The 19,113-nt window shown below is 40.5% G+C and overlaps 1 protein-coding gene across 1 annotated transcript; it reads right to left on the bottom strand.

Moving 5' to 3' along the window:
* Positions 1 to 1,965: 1,965 nt before the first annotated feature.
* On the bottom strand, positions 1,966 to 17,952 carry slitrk6 (SLIT and NTRK-like family, member 6). Its single transcript, XM_068309372.1, has 2 exons — positions 17,475 to 17,952; positions 1,966 to 6,120 (listed from the first exon to the last, which is right to left on the bottom strand). The coding sequence occupies exon 2, from the start codon at positions 6,103 to 6,105 to the stop codon at positions 3,568 to 3,570; it is 2,538 nt and encodes an 845-aa protein (XP_068165473.1). The 5' UTR covers positions 6,106 to 6,120; positions 17,475 to 17,952; the 3' UTR covers positions 1,966 to 3,567.
* Positions 17,953 to 19,113: the final 1,161 nt, after the last annotated feature.

Below are 19,113 nucleotides of genomic sequence, written 5' to 3' on the forward strand. Positions count from 1 at the left end.
TAAATAAAAGATTGAAGTGCTTCCAGAATAATTTAGTCTGTGGAGCAATAATTGACTTCGGCTTACTATAAAGAACCTGGTGAAACACTTGGATGTGATTGTGCGATGGATTATGTTGCCCAGAAGAGATCTTTTGTTGTGTTGTTCTCAGATACAAATATTAATGACTCACGTTGGGGCATATTCCATTTTTATAAAATAATAACAGGAGGAGATGATATAGATTTTTCAGATCAGTCTTTCCACTTTACAAATAATTATAATATATCAAACACCGTGCAAATAAGATCATAAACACTGCAATAAGCCCACTTTATTGCCTGTAATAATAGAAGCAGCAAAAAAACCATCATTAAAGTGATATGCAGTGTTACGTTGCATATAAAAAGCAATATTTTTGCATTTGCTGCTGTTGAGTATCCGTACGTAACAGAGGCCTTATTATAGATTTACGTTCCAGGTCAAAAGAGATGGGTCTTGCTTTAAACACATTGTAAATAGTCACATTTGGTTCCTGTGCACATCTGTGAGTTTGATTGACTGTGAATCAAGCTTTTGTGCTTAAGTTGTGTGTAAACAATATATTTTAGAGATTCACTCTTCCCATTGGCTATTCTATCACTTGAGGCTTATTGAGTGTCGTAATTAGAGCTATCTTTCACGCACACGTGTAATTGCGATGCACATGATTGCAGCAAGTAAATCAGTGTTTTAAGGACAGTGTTACTTTGCAGCAGTTGCTTCTAAGCATGAACATCCATAGTCATTAGAGCGAGGTTCCCACAGCTCCATGGCACAAGAGGTACTCGGCTCTAATGCACCACAATTTTTCTTCATTATTGTGCAAATTTATGCAGCAAAGTAGATCTAAACCACATCCCATCACCTACTCTCTGTGGGTTATTGTTATCTAAGTTCAGACGAAAGTATCCAACAAAGATGTTGTGCGATGCAGATAAGTGTGGAGATGTAATTATCTAAAGACGGCTGAAAAGCTATTATTTCAGAAAGTATTAGCCCTTAAACCCTCAAAAATACTAAAATAATTACCATGGCTCGATCAAATCTGCTTTTAAACCATGTGAAAGATGTTTCTGATGTATAATTTAGTCATCCTGACACCAAAGTGAGGACATTTGTGGAAGAAGAGAAAAGAATGAAGATTTCACCAGTGTTGTTGGAATGAGTTACTTATTTACCTCTTTTTTTGGCTTGAGGTTGTTTGCAAGTGTATTCCAACAACCTGATCTGCCTGCAAGGTGGGTGCTTTGGCAAGATTAACGTAAGTGATTCCATTTATTTGAAACCACCCCCCTTCGAGAGTAAAGAATCTCTCTGAACACAGTTATGCACTTTGCTAATGTTTCACCTTTAAAGGCACATATTGCTTAAGAGTCTCACAGGATCAAACTGTAGCAGATAATTTGTATTCCTCACTCTATGTGTGTGTGCACAAATATGTTTGGATTGGTGTGTCAGCAGACTAATATCAAAATATTTATTAGTTTCAGTTTAGCATTGGTATTTGTGTGTCACATGCGTGCTTCTGCGTGACAGTGTATCATGCTGTGTGGCTGTGCGTGTTCTTGTGAAAGAAATGCAGATGCATCAAGCGGGAGAGAAAATGGAGGAATTAGAGAATGTCCAACGTTTCCCCCAGAGAAATGGAGAAAATGAAAGTCACGCAGAAAGATGGCAGGTGGAAAAGAAGCCGCAGCAATGGTTGGGTGATTAAGGACTAGATTTGAGCCATCATGGGGAGGTTAAATTATTCACACAGCAGGGAAACATCCAAATGGTGTTTACACGAGTACATGCTTGCACATAAATATATGCACAGTGGACGACTGATAACACATTAAAATAGGATGTCATTGTTTTTACTGTGTAGTTCAGGAAGGGTGGACAATAAATAATACAGACGGTGAGGACACAGTCAGGTCACATTATAGTGCAGAATAATTATGAAATATTATGGAATACAATAGAGGGAATTGACTCCATAGCTGATAAAGTAAAATCCAAATATCTGTAATATTGCAACTTTATTTCCTGTTCATCAGTTACAACTTCTGTTTATATTCTGTACAGTACTGAAGGCACACACACAAAAAAAAAAAAAAAAAATCAGTGATATAATGGAACGTAGGTATATACAAAATATACAGAATAAATAATTGACTCTAGATCAATAGAAAAGCTACAGAGTGTGTGCTTACATGATACATTTCAAAGTTGAATTCCAGGAGTGTGACTGGAGGGTGTAGTGGAAGTCCTTACGGTGTCCACATTAGAGATGTCAGTTGCCAGCAGTTCATTGCTTGTAATAAAAGCTGAGAAACAGCGAAAAGTTGGCTGAAGTCAATCAACACGTTGGGTGTGGTTGCCTGTCTGCAACCACGCACATGCCAGAAGTGAATATACCCCGCCTTTTATCAGTTCTAAATTGTTCCGTCAGCCAATAACACCATGGGGAAAGAGCAACGTTCCTGCATGCTGTTTCTATAGTTGTCAGACATAAATTAAGACACACAATCTCACACACGCACATACACTCACACAAACACCAATAAGTAACATACACGTTTGTGGCTCATTTTTTTTCTGGCAAAAAAAAAAAGTTTCAGCAGGACTATGTTGATTGTCATGCACCATCTTATGGCATTTGATTAGTGCAATGCATTTATACAAGGTTACAGTTCAATATAATATACTGTAGTTTAAGTGCTGTATTTACTGATTGAGACAAGCAAACATCCCTTGTGAATATCATCAGTTTGTATAAGAATAAATAAAGGACCTATGGCAGGAACTGTGCAGTGTATCGGATCGATTAAAAAGTGCAGACAGGAAAATAACAGTGTGACCACACTTCGACTGTTTTCCTATGTACAGCTGGCATTTTGCTAACTCTACGGCACAATGAGCATTCTGGTTCCAGCATTCCAACTGGCTTATGTTGACAGAGGGCGTAATCAGGTCATACCCAGAGTCAGGATAGCCTGATTAAACAGCAATTCTGGGTCAAGAGATGATTGAAATTCACTCGTTTCTTTCCAAGCATCTGCTTTATCCTCTCAGGATGGTGTGTGTGTGTGTGTGTGTGTGTGTGTGGTTGTGTGTGTGTGTGTGTGTGTGTGTGTGTGTGTGTGTGTGTGTGTGTGTGTGTGTGTGTGTGTGTGTGAGTCCTGTGAGGATCAATTCATTTGGCAGCCTTACAATACTGAGTTTAATCAGTCATAAAGAGCTGATTGAGTGGATTTCAAAGACAGTTTAAACCCAAGCTTGCTCAACGGACAACGATAGCGTCTTGAAGTTTGTGTTGGCCAAATATACTTCACCGTCCACCAGTTACAAAACATGGCTGTCAACAGATAAAAGGTAACAAAAATGAAACCAGTTACTTTCTGTGCTACAATTAAACTTAAAGTGATGTGCCCATGATATATATTTCACACTGTGGAAAGTACAAAAGGGCAAATGGGACACAAGGCACTTGGTTTCAAACATAATATAGACCACATATATGTATATATAGTCTCTCTGTAAATGTATATCTGTTTCAACTCAGTTAAATGCAGTTTGATGCTCCAAAACCTCCAAGTAGTCTGGCTCTGTATGCAAGTTAGCTTTGAGTTCAAAATATTCGTTCTTAGTTTGCTCAAGCATGACCTTGCGAGGTCTTGAGTACATGATTGTCTCCATTAGCTTTAACTCTTCCTGATGCCCCGGGACCTGCATGTCTACAGCAGACTGAAGTTGGGGCATGTTTTTCCGAAGGTACTCTGTTATTCCAAGCTGCTGCAGCTCCTTCTCCCGCTCAAGAATGTTTCTGTACAAAGAGTTGGGGTTGCCAAGCGTGACAAACTCTGCAGGGCACTCTCCAGTCATGGGCCTGAACTTGGAGCCGGGGTTTCCGGTGAGGGGAGATGTGTTCTCTTTCTCCATGATACTTCGGCATAAGTGATGCTTGGCGCTGGGATCCTCAAGGCCGTAATCCAAATCTGCATCGTGTTCCTTGTGCTGGGAGCAGTAGGTGGGGTTGCGGCAGATTTGCACAATCGGACTGTGTGATCTCTCTTCGTAAAGAGTGGCAGATCCTGCTCTTTGGGTCAGAGTGTGGTGAGTTGTTTTTTGCCCATACATGCTATAATGAAGGTGAATGGGACTACTACTGTTGTTTTCTCTGGGCTGCTCCTCTGCCGCTTTATTTTTTGCCCGCCGCCGCCTGCGGTGTACCACAAACACTACCAATCCGGCCGAGCAGAATACAATCGTGAGGACAAACACAAGAATGCTCAGTATTAGGACAGAGAGTGGAACAGTGCTTGTGAGGGAGTGGAAAAAGCCTTTGTCAGCACTTTCAGGCCCTAGTGTACTTGTCAGACTTTCCTCACTATCGGGGGACGAAGAGTAGTAGGTCCCCAAACCGGGACATAGGATCTCATGACGGAGGCTCCTGAGTTCAGCCTGCACCACTTTCTTTGGGGTATGACACAAAATTGATCCCACCACTGTATCCTTTCTGAGTTTCTCCACCCATTGCTTAAGGCTGAGCAAGTCACAGCTGCAGTCCCAAGGGTTGTCCTCTAAATAAATCTGTTCTAGTGAGTCAAGTTGATCAAGCACATTGCTCACTGGCAGGTGCATAAGTAGATTTTTTCTCAGGTTTAATTTGTTGAGGGGCACATTGCGAAAAATCTGCGCTGGAAGAGAGCTGAGCAGGTTGTTATTTAATGACAACAGCTTCAGGTTTGGCAGGGGATTAAATGTGCCTGGAGCAATCTCTTTGATAAGGTTGTATTCCAGATACAGAAATTCAAGGTTGTGGAGCCCAACAAACATTGTGGAGAACAGTTTTTCAATTCTGTTGCCATTCAAATACAGTTTTTTCAAGCTACTCAAGCTGAGGAAAGTTTCGTTATCCACATAATCAATTCTGTTGTTCGCCAAGTTCAGCAATTCCAAACTGTCATAGGTGACAAAATCATGTTTCAGGAGTTTCTGAATCATATTTCCTGTCATCACCAGTTTAGTAGGGCTTTGCTGAATAATTCCGATATCTGATACCTTTTGAATTCCTCGGTCCTGACAATGCATCAAAAACCCTGCCACAGGGTGATTGTGACAGGAACAGTGCTCCACACAAGGACTGCCGGGAAAGTGAGACGGTGTTGGTGCCTTGGAGTCATCTTTGGCGTTTATCAGCTCGGGAATCTGAGATACTTTTGATGAAGGGGTAACAACCATATCCAGTGACTTTGACGGCTCCTCCAGGTTAATATTTATATGAGATGGACAGAGAACATCCCGCTTTACCTTAGCAAGAATGATTCCCTTGAGGTGCTGTGGTGTGTTGCAGACCACATCCCCGATTACTGACTGGGCCCTCATGTTCTCCATCCAGATTTTTAAATGTAAAATATCACAGTCACAGACCCACACGTTGTCCTCCAGGAGAAGTTCCATGATCCTTCCAATGTGCTCCAAAAACCCAACGTAAGGCAATGTCTGGAGCTTGTTGCCACGCAAGTCCAGGTGGGTGAGGGGTACGAACCGGAAAATGTTGTTGGGCAAAAACTCTATGGAATTGTCATTAAGAATGAGAACTTTGAGGCGAATCAGTTTATTGAAAGCACCCGGCTCGACAACCCGGATGAAATTTGTGTCCGCTTGGAGAAACTCCAGATTAACCAGGCCTTGAAAAGTGTCCTCTTTGAGAGTCACAAGGAAATTACTATTTATGTGGAGTTTTTTCAGTGAACTCAGAGTGCTGAAGACACCTGGTTCCAACTCTTGGATGCTGTTACCCCCAAGGTGCAGTGAGAGGGCATTCTTGAGCCCTTCCATTTCCTCAGCACGGAGCTCAACCAAATCATTTTTGTAAAGGTTCAGGTGGAAGGGTACACCTACTGGGATTTTGATTTGGGAGATTTTGCTGATATTTCTCTGTTCGCAGTTAAGATGAAGGACGCCATCTTTCTCCTCACAGGAGCACAAGGAGTCACAAGATTCACTAATAGAAGATGATGCCTGCGAGGGATGGATATCTTGGGACCGGGCCACAGAGAGGAACAAGGCAATGGAAACGATGCAGGGCAGCATTTTGGTCAGGAATATCTGTAAAGATATGATAGAAACATGGAAAGAAGGGGTGAGGAGGAAAAATAAGTACAGCAAAGAGATATAGTTTCTTCAAATATGTTTTAAAAAAATAATATTTAATCCCAGAGATGAAACATCATGCAATTTAAATGTGTTACAATGCATGAACTTTGGGCTGTATCTGTACGGGTGTAAAATAACATTTATGGGTGCATTGTATGCATGACATGTCAGAATCCTCTAGGATGAATGAGTTTGCCTGTGGTAGAATCACATTTATAATAATGGTAAGAATTAAATATATATAATAGACAGGAAAACACAATAGTATGTTCACGTGTCTGCTGTTAAACACCCATTTAGTACAACTCATGTTAAATATACATTGAATGTTTCATAACCTTTATAGATGTGGCTTTATACTCGTCACAAACGCTGCACCCTAAGTGGACTTTAGAAACAGGATTCAAACCGAGCGCAGCGGCTAATGGGAATCATAATAATCCACATTTAACTGTCATCAGAAACCATAGTGTCTTACAGGACACTGCATTTTACCAATACATTTCAGAGGGAGAGCAGCAACACAGCATTTTTAAGTGACCCCCTCATGGTTTAACGGTACATTTCAAGCAATGACTTTGTCATTTGACTGATTTTTTGCCCTTTATGCACTCATACAAACACACCGAAACCTACTTAATATGTGTCATACAAATGCACAAGTTATTTCAGTCCATTTAGAGTCCACATTTAATAGCTGGCGTCTTGAACACAGAGCTGGCAATGAAAAGGCTGTGTTTTCATTGTTCAACCAATTAACTCTGACCTGAATGGACAGAATGCGAACTAACTGATGAACCTAACCTCAATGCATCAGTGTTATTTATACTGCTCATTTGGTTGTGTTGTTCCTGTTTAAAAGCACAACACAACAGTGCTGCCCGTTGGAAATGAGTTCAAGTTCTAAGGAGGAGAATTCACTGATCATTACAAGCAGGTTTTATTTAGAGTGACAAGAGAAATGCCGAAATACGATTTTAATGAGAGAGCCTCAGCATCCCATCTCAATCTATTATCTTAATTTGACAAAAGTCACTGTGTATCAAAGGTGGGATCATTCACGAGGGGAGGGGAGATATCACCCCTTAAACAGGGATAACCAGATATCCACAGTTAACTAAGTGAATTCTTCAGAGAGATGAAACACTGCGAGAAGACAGGACGAACAAGACGAGACAAGTTCAGTCGATACAGCTCACAGAGAGTGGAAAGCTCTGACTCATGATCCAGCTATAAATGGCACTCAACCCTCTTTTGACCAGAAAAGACTTCCACCCTAGTGAAAGTCAATGAGACGTAGGGCACATTCACAGCGGTGTTTGCAGTTGCCTTCACCCTAATGTAGGAGTGTAAAATGTGGTATGGAATGTGGATTGGATGAGACATGAGCCTAACAGTAAATCCTAGGGAAGCTAATTTTTTAAGATGTACGTAAATTAGGTAGCCAGATCAATTTTATTTAGATAGCACAAAATCACAACAGCTCTACCAGTATGCTTTCCAAGAACAGTAGGTCTAGACCCAACTATCCCCCATGAGCTAGAAGTATTAGACAGTGGCCAGGAAAACCTTTAAAAACTAATAACATGCTGATGATAATGATGATGATAATTATTATAATACCGTGGGTGTTCTGCTTACCATCAAGGGATATGAACCGAGACCAAAGTTTAAATCAATTTGATTTAATTCCTCTTTTACCACTTTGTCTGTTTCTTTGTCTCAATAATTTATTATTGAACACCAACGCCGAGATCACTGTAGGTCATACTGGAAAACATTGACATAATACTCTGAATATGAAACACAACATGAAAAAATTAAAATTAGCAATAGACATGAATTTCAATAAATTAATCTCAAAGTTAAAAAACACATCAGTCAATAATATGGCTTACTTGTTTCTAAAAGAATACCCTACAATAGGAAGCTGCATGTCCTTGCCTCCAAGGACATCAGGTTTCTGAGTCAGAGCATATGAACAATTTAGAGACCCAATACTGAGATCCATGGTGTAATAATTGTGAATTTCACTGCTATAATATTGCTACTTTACATTTCTGAAACATGATGGTGGATGCAGATGATGTGAAATGCAGGAATGTATTGTCCTAATTTAACATAATGGCAAAAACAAAAAGTGTAAGGGTTCCCAAAATTCAGGATTCACCTCACAGCTGGAGATTTTTACTGAGTCTCATCTGATCACCTGCATGAGTACAAGCTGAGCATCACATCACAAAAGCAACAGCAATTGTGAAGTTGTTATGAGACCCTTCACAACAACTCCTTTGTTTGTTTACACTGAACAGTGTCCGGAGTTTGATTTTCGATAGCGAACCAATGTCCACAAGTAAATGCATGATGTAAACCACAGCAGCGCCTGTGTGTAGTCAACATTTCCCATGTGTGCAGCAATGCATGGTAAACAATGAAACAACAGGGTAAAATGTCATCAACCTGATCTCATTCACTACTTGGAGAGCAGAAGAGGAGCTCACACTGTCTCCCCAAACTGAAGCCATTTCCAATTGACTTTCTTCTTCCTCCAGTTAGATCCTGGTAACTACCTATTAAATCTTCCTGTTGTGAGACACACACATAATCCACTCTCATATCTCCACCGCCCCCCTCCTGCCTCACGTTTACAAAGATGTGTGATTTGGCTCTGTTGTTACCCCCTCTCCCATCACATATGACAATAAAGCCCCCACCCCACCCCCTACAACACCGTCACTGTGTTTATACAGAATGGGTAGGTGGGATAAAAGTCCACTAGCCCATTAAACAGAACGAAAAGGACAGAATCTGGACCTGCTTAAAGGCATCTGATTTTTGAAAAGCTGCAGCAAAACATCCCAATCTACCTGTCTGATGACACACCTGCACAGTTCAACCATAGCCACTAGGATTTCAGTGTAACTGAATGGAGCTGTTTTTAGATAAAATAGTTTTTGTCAAAAACTATGAAAGCTTTGAATTATCCTATATTCATTCAGCCTCTCGTGTATCATGAAAAGCTCTGCTATGACCATCTTAACCAAAAACATGGACATGTGAAACTCTTTAAGCTCTAATTAAATTACACATTCATTATTGTGTGAATTGTGACATCACAAAAGCCTCGCTTGTCAAACCTATTAAATCTGCTTTGTTTAGACAGTGTTGACATCCAGAAAGTGTATTCAATGCCTGGTAACCCCAGAATATCCAGCCATTTCCTTTTTATTACTTATCTGTACTTGTTTGTTCTGGAGTCTGTTGTTGGCGAATGGCACCAAAGGTTTTCACCTCTGTGGCCTTGATGGCCTGAGAGACAGTAAGTAATGAAACAGACTACTGACTGATGTTATCATATTCTACATGATGACACCCCTCATGACAGATATGGAAAGGAATTAGTGTTGTGGAGTCTCTCCTGGATTTCAAACAGACTTCTCTAGCCGATCCATTTTTCAAGTAATCAATGTTGCATGGAACTCAGCGTGACGGGCAAAGAGAGATGAAACACTATCGGTGTCAGTCTTCCGCTGCACTGTCTTCAGATTCAAATTGTGAATTTCTTGTTTTTCAGACGATTCAATTAGAGATCTACTTAAGCCCTACGAGATCTCCTCTTGTGCATGTGTGAAGACAATTCATCGTCCAAAACCAAACGAGATGAGCCAGAAGGAAAGCAGCGTCAAGGAGGGAACAACAGGAGAGAGAAAGAGAAATAGAGGAATGTGTTGATAGAATATTTATCCACATTGAGCCTTTCTTCTGTCGTGTTACAGACACAATGGGCTCTGGCCATTTACAGATCCACAAATAGCATGTGTTCACACTTAATTAGGGCTATCTATAAATTGTATGTTCCAGCGCAGTGAAGTACTAGATGTAACATCATGGAGGTTCAGATATCCTAATTATCAAGAAATGTCATGGTGGCAAGGCTTCACCAGGGCATTTCTAACCAAACACAGGGATAGGTCATGAATACATACAGTATGTGCAGATGTATTTCTATCTTAACACTCCTCTAGGGAACTGTTGATTAGATTCAATTATATTCAGTGACCAAAATGCAATCCTCTGACTCAATACTCAGGAGACGGCAGATATTCTTACACCTCATATATGAGCTAGATAATAGCAGCTTATGTTATGAATATCATTTAAATAGATTGAAGTGTCGAGTGATGGGAGATCATCAATTACCACTTGCCTATGGTGTCTTCCTCTCAGGTCAACATGCTTTGGTGACTGTGATTTACTGTATCTGGTCACGCCACAGTGCATCTGAGGGAAACACTTCATGTGTTTGTGTTGAAGATTGGGGCAGGGGGGCACATTGCTCCAAAAATAGAACATTAATATGAGGCAGGGGAGACCAAATAAGTCAATGGAGGAAAAAAACTTTGGACTTCATGAACTCATCCGTCATCGTTTCAAAGGTGCAGCAGTAGTCTGCAGTCACCTGAAACACAGGTATGGTATATCGACACCAACCTGACTGAAGCACACCGAGTGGCGTCCGCATTATCCGGCTGACAGTCCAGGACATTATTTTTAGATAATATGAACACCGATATAGTCATGTTCTGTCCTCGTCACTGTCAGAGGAAGTAAAGCATACTGCAGCCACAAATAGCCCATAAGGCAGAAGCATAATTCCTTCTTCTGTAGAACGAGGCAACTTGACGTACAAATATGAAAGGCTTTTTATCCCAAGTGGCATCCGACAGATAGAGTCACTCTCCCGACTCCGTTAAACTTGATAAAAGTCACTCTGTATTTGTATTTTAAAACTGAGTGGATATCTTGTGGATATAATTCGTTTTTATGCTCAGGGGTTCGCAGTCACCTCGGCTCTCTGCTCTTTATAACCTCAGGTCCTCCTCATTGCTAAGCTACCTGCAATCATAGTGATTTATGGATCATGACAACAGAGCGGTTGACAGAGTACATTTTAATTCACTGATGTCCGAGGTTCACTGTCAGAATCATACAAATAGTATTTAATATACTGGTGTATCATCTACATGTCTGAAAGCTAAAATGTAAATGCAATCGACACCCCCGAACTGGGCTCAAGCAGGATGATGGTTGAATTCTAAGCAGGTATAAATTATTCCTTGACTTAATATTATTCTCAGACTCATTAGGGAAGGCTGTGTGGGAAAATGAGTCAGTTCATGCCAACTTATTCTTCGTGTAGGTTCCAATGCATGTATCTGATCCATGCTATATAGATTTTCTGTCTTAAACACAGATGATGTATTCTTTCTCATCTCATCTCTTGAACTAGCCTATATGCAGTAGTATTCATGTACGTCTCTTGAGAGATCCACAAAATCAATACATATTGAACACAATCTGTATCTCAATGAATGGTAAAAATAATCAAGTGGACCAACTTCACATAAGTTTGTGTGCCTTCAAACTATTAATTCAGCCCCATGCTCTCTCCATCCAGATAAGGGATAGACAGCAGCAACCTATAATTCCTCCACCAACTGCTCGACCATGCGGGGAAGACGAGATCCTTTTGGCGGTGCTGTCGGCACACGGCCCCGGTGAGCGGGTGGAGGGAATAATCGTGCCACGTGCTCTGCTGTCTCTTACAAGGATTGCATCTTCACAAACATCATCAGTAGCCTGTTTAAAAGTGAGATCATCTGTGCATGCTCTCACACCATGCAGCAGTTCAAACATCTGGCAGTCGATCACATGGAAGGGCAAAAGTAGCAGTGCTTCATACCGTATACTGAGATGCTTTAAACAAAGGAACCAGTGCACAATTACAAAAACACATTTCACTGAAGCGCTACCTTGTGTATGGCATCGCCTCCTCACTTACTGTTCTCAGCAGGTGGGCTTTAATTTCTGATAGCCAACATAAGCATGACAGAACTAATAATAGAAGCCTGAAGATACATGGGGAGGGGAAGGGGGAGGCTTGGCTCCTGTGGCAAGTGCAATTTAGTGGGCTTGCATTTCAAATGGTCTGTTTAACTAATGCACAGTAATTAGTTCTCCCGAAATGAGGAGACAGATTACACCAGTGTATTGAGTCATCAAGGTGCATCCCTCCCCTCAAGAGAAAAACCCATCTGCACAAGACATGTACATTTTCCACGTAAATTCAGCTCCTCTTAAAAAGGGACATCTTTTTAACACAGAAGTAACTAAACGCAGTCTAGGCTGGTCAATTGTAGAAAAATAAATTATTCTGAGGACTAAATCTAAATTAAGTAAATCTGTAGAAATGCAGTAAATAAAATAATGGTACATTTTTCCTCACGATGCAGAGTAAGAACATTCTGGTACTATTAATTAGAAGTGTTAAGTGGGTGTTTTTTGTTGTTCAGAAATATTCCACTTTTAAGTTTGGATGGCCTACCTCAAGTCCCTCTCTTCGTGTTCATTGGAGTCTGAATTTCCCACTGAAGTTGAGCACACCCTGAGTAAAGATGCTGCAGGGTACCGGTAATGACAGTCTTATGATCCACTCCACAAATAGGTGGAGATCTGCTCTCCGAATCACAAACCTCAGTCTCAAAGGAGCCAAACATTAAAAGGTAGACAGACCTACTTACTGAGAATAAACAACAGAAAGGACACTACGAGCAGTACTCTGTAATGTCAGCACAATATCAGGAAATCATCAAAATAAGTGTATGTTCATAAATGTACTTGTTTCACTTTGTGAACACATTTTGTGTTTTTTTTGCTGATGTTTTTTTGAATTTTTTTTCTCTGATTGCATAACCAAAAATATGCACCACGTACGTACAGCTGAAAAATATCTTCATGAACATTCACAGCATCAACACTTAGCTATGTCTACACTCACTGCAGACTTAAATAAGTACAACCTGTTTGATCCAGAGTCATGGATGTTTTGTGGTTTGGAAGATGTACAACTGAATTTTTCTGTACTTTGTGATTACAAGTCATTAACAACACCTTAACTAACCACACTGTGACAAAACATCTATCAGATGATAGTTCTTTAAGTCATGCCCCCTTTGAGAGATCCCAGGGAAGCTTGACTGAGTTCCAAGGAGTCAGAAGAAAAAAACAAAATACTTATTTTCAATATAATTCCATCCACATATTGACATAATGTACGACAGTTTTAATCTGTCCAAGAATATAATTGTTATTAAGAATAAACATTATAAAAATCTACTTAATCCATGTCCTCGATCAATAATACTTCCAGAGGTGATTCAACACTTTCTGACATTTCAGCAGTGTTGCAATATTTTTGATGCACATTTGAGTCTGTTAATCCTATGCAGAAGAAGATGAATGGAAATAATCCAAGTGAAAAAAACAAAACAAAAAACTTTTAACCCTTTGGCGTTTGGTTGAACAGATCTACAGTCCTCTGAGCAAATGACCCTGTTTTGCTCTTCTGGAAACGTGCAGTGGCAGGTTTCACATTTGACAGCCATTTATTGTTTGATTGTGGAGCCTCTTTTCTCATTCTACAAGCTTTGCCATCTCTCTCTGCTTAATCAATATAAACATATCAAATTCTTGTTAGAACTGCCAGTACCAGAGCAGATTTTAACAGTTCACTGAAGAGGATGCTGCTTGTGGGTTAATAAGTAACTACCTATGAAGCATTTTTTACACAAGGATAGGAAACAGCTCTACCCATGTGTCCTCAACAGAATGAGCTGGTTATGAGATGAAAAGATTGACAGATGTCAAGTCTGTACAAGCCTTCCTACAAAATGAGTATAATTGACCCACAGCACATCTTAGGTGCACATTAACTTTGTTGTCATGGTTGCCTATGCATTGCCAAACAGTAGGAGCAAGGGATGAAGGGATGAATGTATCCCTGTAATGATGAAGATGTAGAAAAATTAAAATTAGACCCTTCCATAAAAATCAAAAAGCTTATTTCCACAATGTTTGTTCTTTTCTAAGATTAGGTACAGTGGCCAGGTTAATTGAGTGTCTAATGACTTGACAACTACGCAGACTTGGGCTGACCTGCACCCTCCAACCCCCACCTCCCCTACCCCGAACTGAACAAGACCTTTCAAGACCAATTAAGTAGGAATGTCACAGCAGGCAATTAAGGGAACTGGACAGTATTCTGTAGCTACTGTTAAAACCACCTCGAGGAAAAAAAGCTTTAAAGTTGAAAAAAAAAAAAGGCAACACAACACCCATAATTCCCTGTTTGTGTTTCGGAAGGATTACTGCCAGGCTCTAAAAAACACAACTTTGAATCATAACAGAAAATAAGGATTAAATGCATTTCCAGATGACACAGCACATATCACATGTCTGACAAAAGAAATGTGTGGATATCACACGTGACACTGATGCAGCAGAAGGCAGTATTACATCTCAAACAAAGGCAGCGGGGTGTTCATTGTCCTAAATAATCTGCTCGGTGAGCATTTCATCTGAACGCTGCAAAGCAGTCCATCGAATTTTATGTGCTACTTTCTAAATAGAAGCTTTTCCAATATTTATAACACATGCAAAAGGATGTATCCAGTCACTTTCTGTCATGTCTGAGTGAAAAGGCAACAAAACTTCGACATAATTTCTTTCAAAAATACCAATTACCATTTAGCAACAACAGTGCAATCGCCTCCTGAGCCCGACAGGGATTTCATCGACTCACCAGTCTCCAATAACCAATCCACTGGTCTGAAGTTCCCACCTTCAAATATCACTTCACAAGGACATTTGTGGAAATGTTTGAGATAATACCTAAAAGTGTGACGAAGCACAAAGGGAAACAAACTAGTTTTAATCATAAAGAACGCCTTGTATGACAATTACACAGACAGCATTTTACAGAGTGTTTTCACAATGAGTCATACCTAATAATTAACTCCAATTTGCAAAAACTGCACCTTGCTGAATCACAAAGAGTGTAATTTTAATGGCGTGAACGAGAGCCATTTTTTGACCACCTTTTCTCCTCCTTTACCTGAGCGTCACCAACCAACATTTTTCTGCATCCACTACCACTTAAAATCACGCTGCTTTCATGCTTGAGGGCTGAGGTGGAATGAAAGGGAGACTCAGATGGAGAATATGAGATACCAAGACTTGTTACGTCCAGCTAGAGGTTGTTTCATTTCAGCCTGACATGGGATACAGGATTACAGCCCCCCCTCCCCCCTCCATTACTTGAGCATGAACGTGTACAAATGTGTTCTTGTGCTCGTGCATGCGCCTGAACGCATCCCCATCCTTGTTTATGTGCACACAGTAGCTCTAGCCGTCTATCAACTTCCTGGAGGGCCCTGCAGTCTTCCCAGGCACCAATTATGGTGGGACTTGTCCCTTTTTCCTCTGTATTGGAAGTGATGTGGCCTTCCCTACAGGGTCGACTCCACCGCTACACCCACATATCTGCAAAAAATCCTGCCAGTGCCCATGGTCCTCCACCGCAATCTTAGAGAAATTATAATTATGACATCCGCCCACTCAAGAGGCAAGAGATAGTTCAACTCCCTTGCCTCTTGTTCCAGCCCTTTTTGACTGATTCAATATTCTGTGGGTTAGTGCTGCCTACTTTCTATGTGTCAGAGGCTTTCTTATATATCTGCAGGCTTTCTCTGTCTGAAAGTAGTGTGCTAAAGTTTCACAATTCCACCTTCCCTCTTGTGCAGCTGTGCTCATATTCTAAAATCTGCAGACTACTGGCAATGGTTGGACTTTTTTTTTTTTTTGGCTATTTCACACATTGCAACACATATTTGACAAAGCATTTGTGTTTGTGAGTAATTTGTTCAATAGGAACCAGGAGACTAACAATTTTCACTGATTGGTACATTGTTGGTCATACACTATTGATCCTTTAAGGCTTTAACTCTGAAGCACTTAAATTTTATCCATGCAAAACAATGTTACCCAAATTTAATTATGCTGTTTACAAAATTAAGCTAATTATACATTTATTTCTCCACATATTACTAATCTAAATCTGCACTTACACAGGACCGCAACTTCACATTCATGTGTAAAAATATGCAATCCTGGTGGACCAAGTGCAAAATGATTAATATGGCTTTGCTGCAGTCAGGACTAATTAGACAGGTAGAACATACTCAGCATCACATCAAGAGTGGGTGTCAATGAAAAAGAAAATGGGAAAGTGCAAGACTAAGTGGCAATATTCTCATTAATTACATACCCCGTGAAGTCCACTTAAAAAAAAAAAAAGTTTAAAAAACAATACCATATTTAAAAATCACAGACTATCAGACACCACCTCTCCAGTGCATGAAATAAAAAAGTATTTTGGAGTTATATCCAAGAAAAGCTCATGCAAAACAAATCCCACACAGAATGAGCCAACATGTAACCATGGAAACAAAATACCTTACAATTGAAAGTTTCTAAATTGCAAAAGCCACCACATCAGTACTTAGCTGGGGTGTGCACAAAGTTTTGTGAAAATTTATTAGACAGTATCTGAGTTGTTCAACGGAGACGACAAAATAAATGGATGACCCATTCCCAAATTACTGATGCAGGATAACACTTTTTAATTTACAGAACACCAAAAAAAAAAAAAATGCTTTGAATGCCAATAGTACAATTAAAAATATAATCTGCAAAAATGCACTTCTAGCAGACGACCCTTATTCCTGATTGGCTAAGGTCTGCCCAAAGTCGTGACGCAGTTTTTATTACACACCTGCCACCACTAACAGTAATTACCTGTGTAAATCATACGTCATGACTACATTTAGCTTGGGCTAAATGCCAGAAAGATAATAAATACCCGACTCTTTTTTTTTTTTCAGTATGTTTAGACATAAAACTATTATACTGTATATTACATTTTTAAAAGCAGTTAACTATCGTTAACTGCGTGTGGCAAAGAGCCAGGTGTGCCCGAGGTAATGGAGGACCCTCGGGAAAAGTCGGTGGTCCCTCTCGGTTACCTCCCTGGATTTACGGTGCTTTTACAGGGAAGGACTTTATCTTTATTATAAGAAATCCTGCCAGTGATAAATAGCTGTGCCGTGTGTTGTCAAGCCAGTCCTAAACCTTATACTGTACATTTTACAGTAGGACTGTAATGGTGGTGGGGGGGAATGGAGGAGTGAGCTGTTCTGTCAATTTGCATTCTTTAGCTAGTTGGAACCTGTCCTTAATGGACACCTGGACTCTTTGCTACCTGACTAGAGCACAATTCAACTCAAAAGTCGGCATGGTGCATAATTGTTCAACCATAAAAATAAAAAAAAAAGTATGTAAAGCATATTACAGTAGCTTGTTTTAGAGAAAACATACATAAACGGAAGAGACACGGTTTCGTTTCTTACCGACTAAAACTGATGAAAATAGCGGGAGGCTCCTCCGACTTGTCAGCGTACTCTGTCCATCAGCGGATGCGGGAAGCGACGCATCGAGGAGGGGGGCTAACCTCCACAACACTTTCTCCCCCCCACCAGCACCAGCAGCACCAGCAGCACCACCACACGCTCCTTCAAACCAGAATGAGACAAGAAGCAAACTTCACAGGGTCCGTCAGACCCGGCTTCTCCCTTCCTTTCCGCAGTCTTTCCCGCGTCTGATGGAGCTGTCACGCACGAGCCACTAAGTATTCCTTGGCGCGAAGGGCTCGCGCTGAGGTTTCGCTCCGGTCCCGGGATGATGAGTACAGCCCTCCTTTGCGCAGCCTCCCCGGAATTAATTAATTATGCTAAAGTTGAGCTTTTGGGGAACAAAACCAATGCTACCACTTCAAACATATATTCTTTCAGCTTCACTCTGAATGATTTGAAGCGCGCGCAGTGTCCGGCTCTCGCGCTGCGCCGCGCGCTCTGTTGTAGTTACCCAATCTGCTATACAGGAGAGTTGCCCTTTAATTTGCATGCTGTAGAGGTGGACACCGCCGACAGCAAGCCGCGTCAGTGCAGGCGCACAGCATAGTGAAACATCCGGTTTGGCCTTTCAAAATAAAAGCTTACAGCTAACGTGCTTCATATTCCAAAAAAAAAAAAGTGTCTATTTTCTCATATTTCCGTCTGTTGCATTAAAGACACAGACGTTACTTAAATATAAGAATTTGAATGGTGCCGTAAAATAATTATGTCCTCCATTCGTTCCGATAATAATTTACAATAAATTAACAGTTTAAAAAAAAGCATGTATTTTATTTCGAAAAGAAAATTACCCAGTATTCGGAAATTCCCTGCCTGAATTTGATTATTTTGACACAACTGAAAAAGCTCTCTAGCGTTTATATGGAGCTCCACCTTTTGGAGGTTCTCACAATACCAAGAAGAAAAAAAAAAAGAAACTTGCATTGATAGGCTTTAAATAGCCTTACCGCAGTATTAAATTAAACGTGATCGGGAAACGAGTCACAAATAGATAACAAAGGTCATCAAGTTAGACAATAAAACAAATGACATAGAAGAATATGCTTCAATGGTGAGAAATACATTTTTTTAATGGCTTGGCTTGGGTGGGGATGAGCACGGTGGGACATTATTCACCACCCATGATGCAGTCAACTGGGGTTCAAGCCCATCATCAGTGTCCTTGAACTGAAGTTGCACCAGCTGAGCTGGAGCTCAGCCTAACTTCTAAGCTCCCTGCAGTCTGAAAACCACATGCCTGCATCTGTAGAATGACTTAAACAAAAATCTTTATAAGCCAGTGCAATACTTTGGGCAAAGCAACTGATTCTTCTGCACGTAAAACCTACCAACTTGAGTTTACTGGTCTATGACTTCCAGATGAATTCAGCCCTCATGCTGTATTTTTACGTGTCTGCTGTTGCCAAGCGAGTTTGTCACAGCATTAGTGTAAATTTAACTCCCATCTGGAAAATTAGAGAGGGGCTGCATATGGTCGACTCCACCAGTTATTTAATCCAGATTAAGAACTCCTCAAAAGATGTGGGAATAAGGAAGAAACGGCAACAGAAAACTCAGGACCTGAAAAAATATTTGA

Source organism: Antennarius striatus, chromosome 24 (assembly GCF_040054535.1).
Source record: "Antennarius striatus isolate MH-2024 chromosome 24, ASM4005453v1, whole genome shotgun sequence".
Taxonomy (NCBI): Eukaryota; Metazoa; Chordata; class Actinopteri; order Lophiiformes; family Antennariidae; genus Antennarius; species Antennarius striatus.

Bases quoted from the DNA above. Each gene is read 5' to 3' on its own strand.
- slitrk6 (XM_068309372.1), bottom strand. From the start codon at position 6,105: ATGCTGCCCTGCATCGTTTCCATTGCCTTGTTCCTCTCTGTGGCCCGG.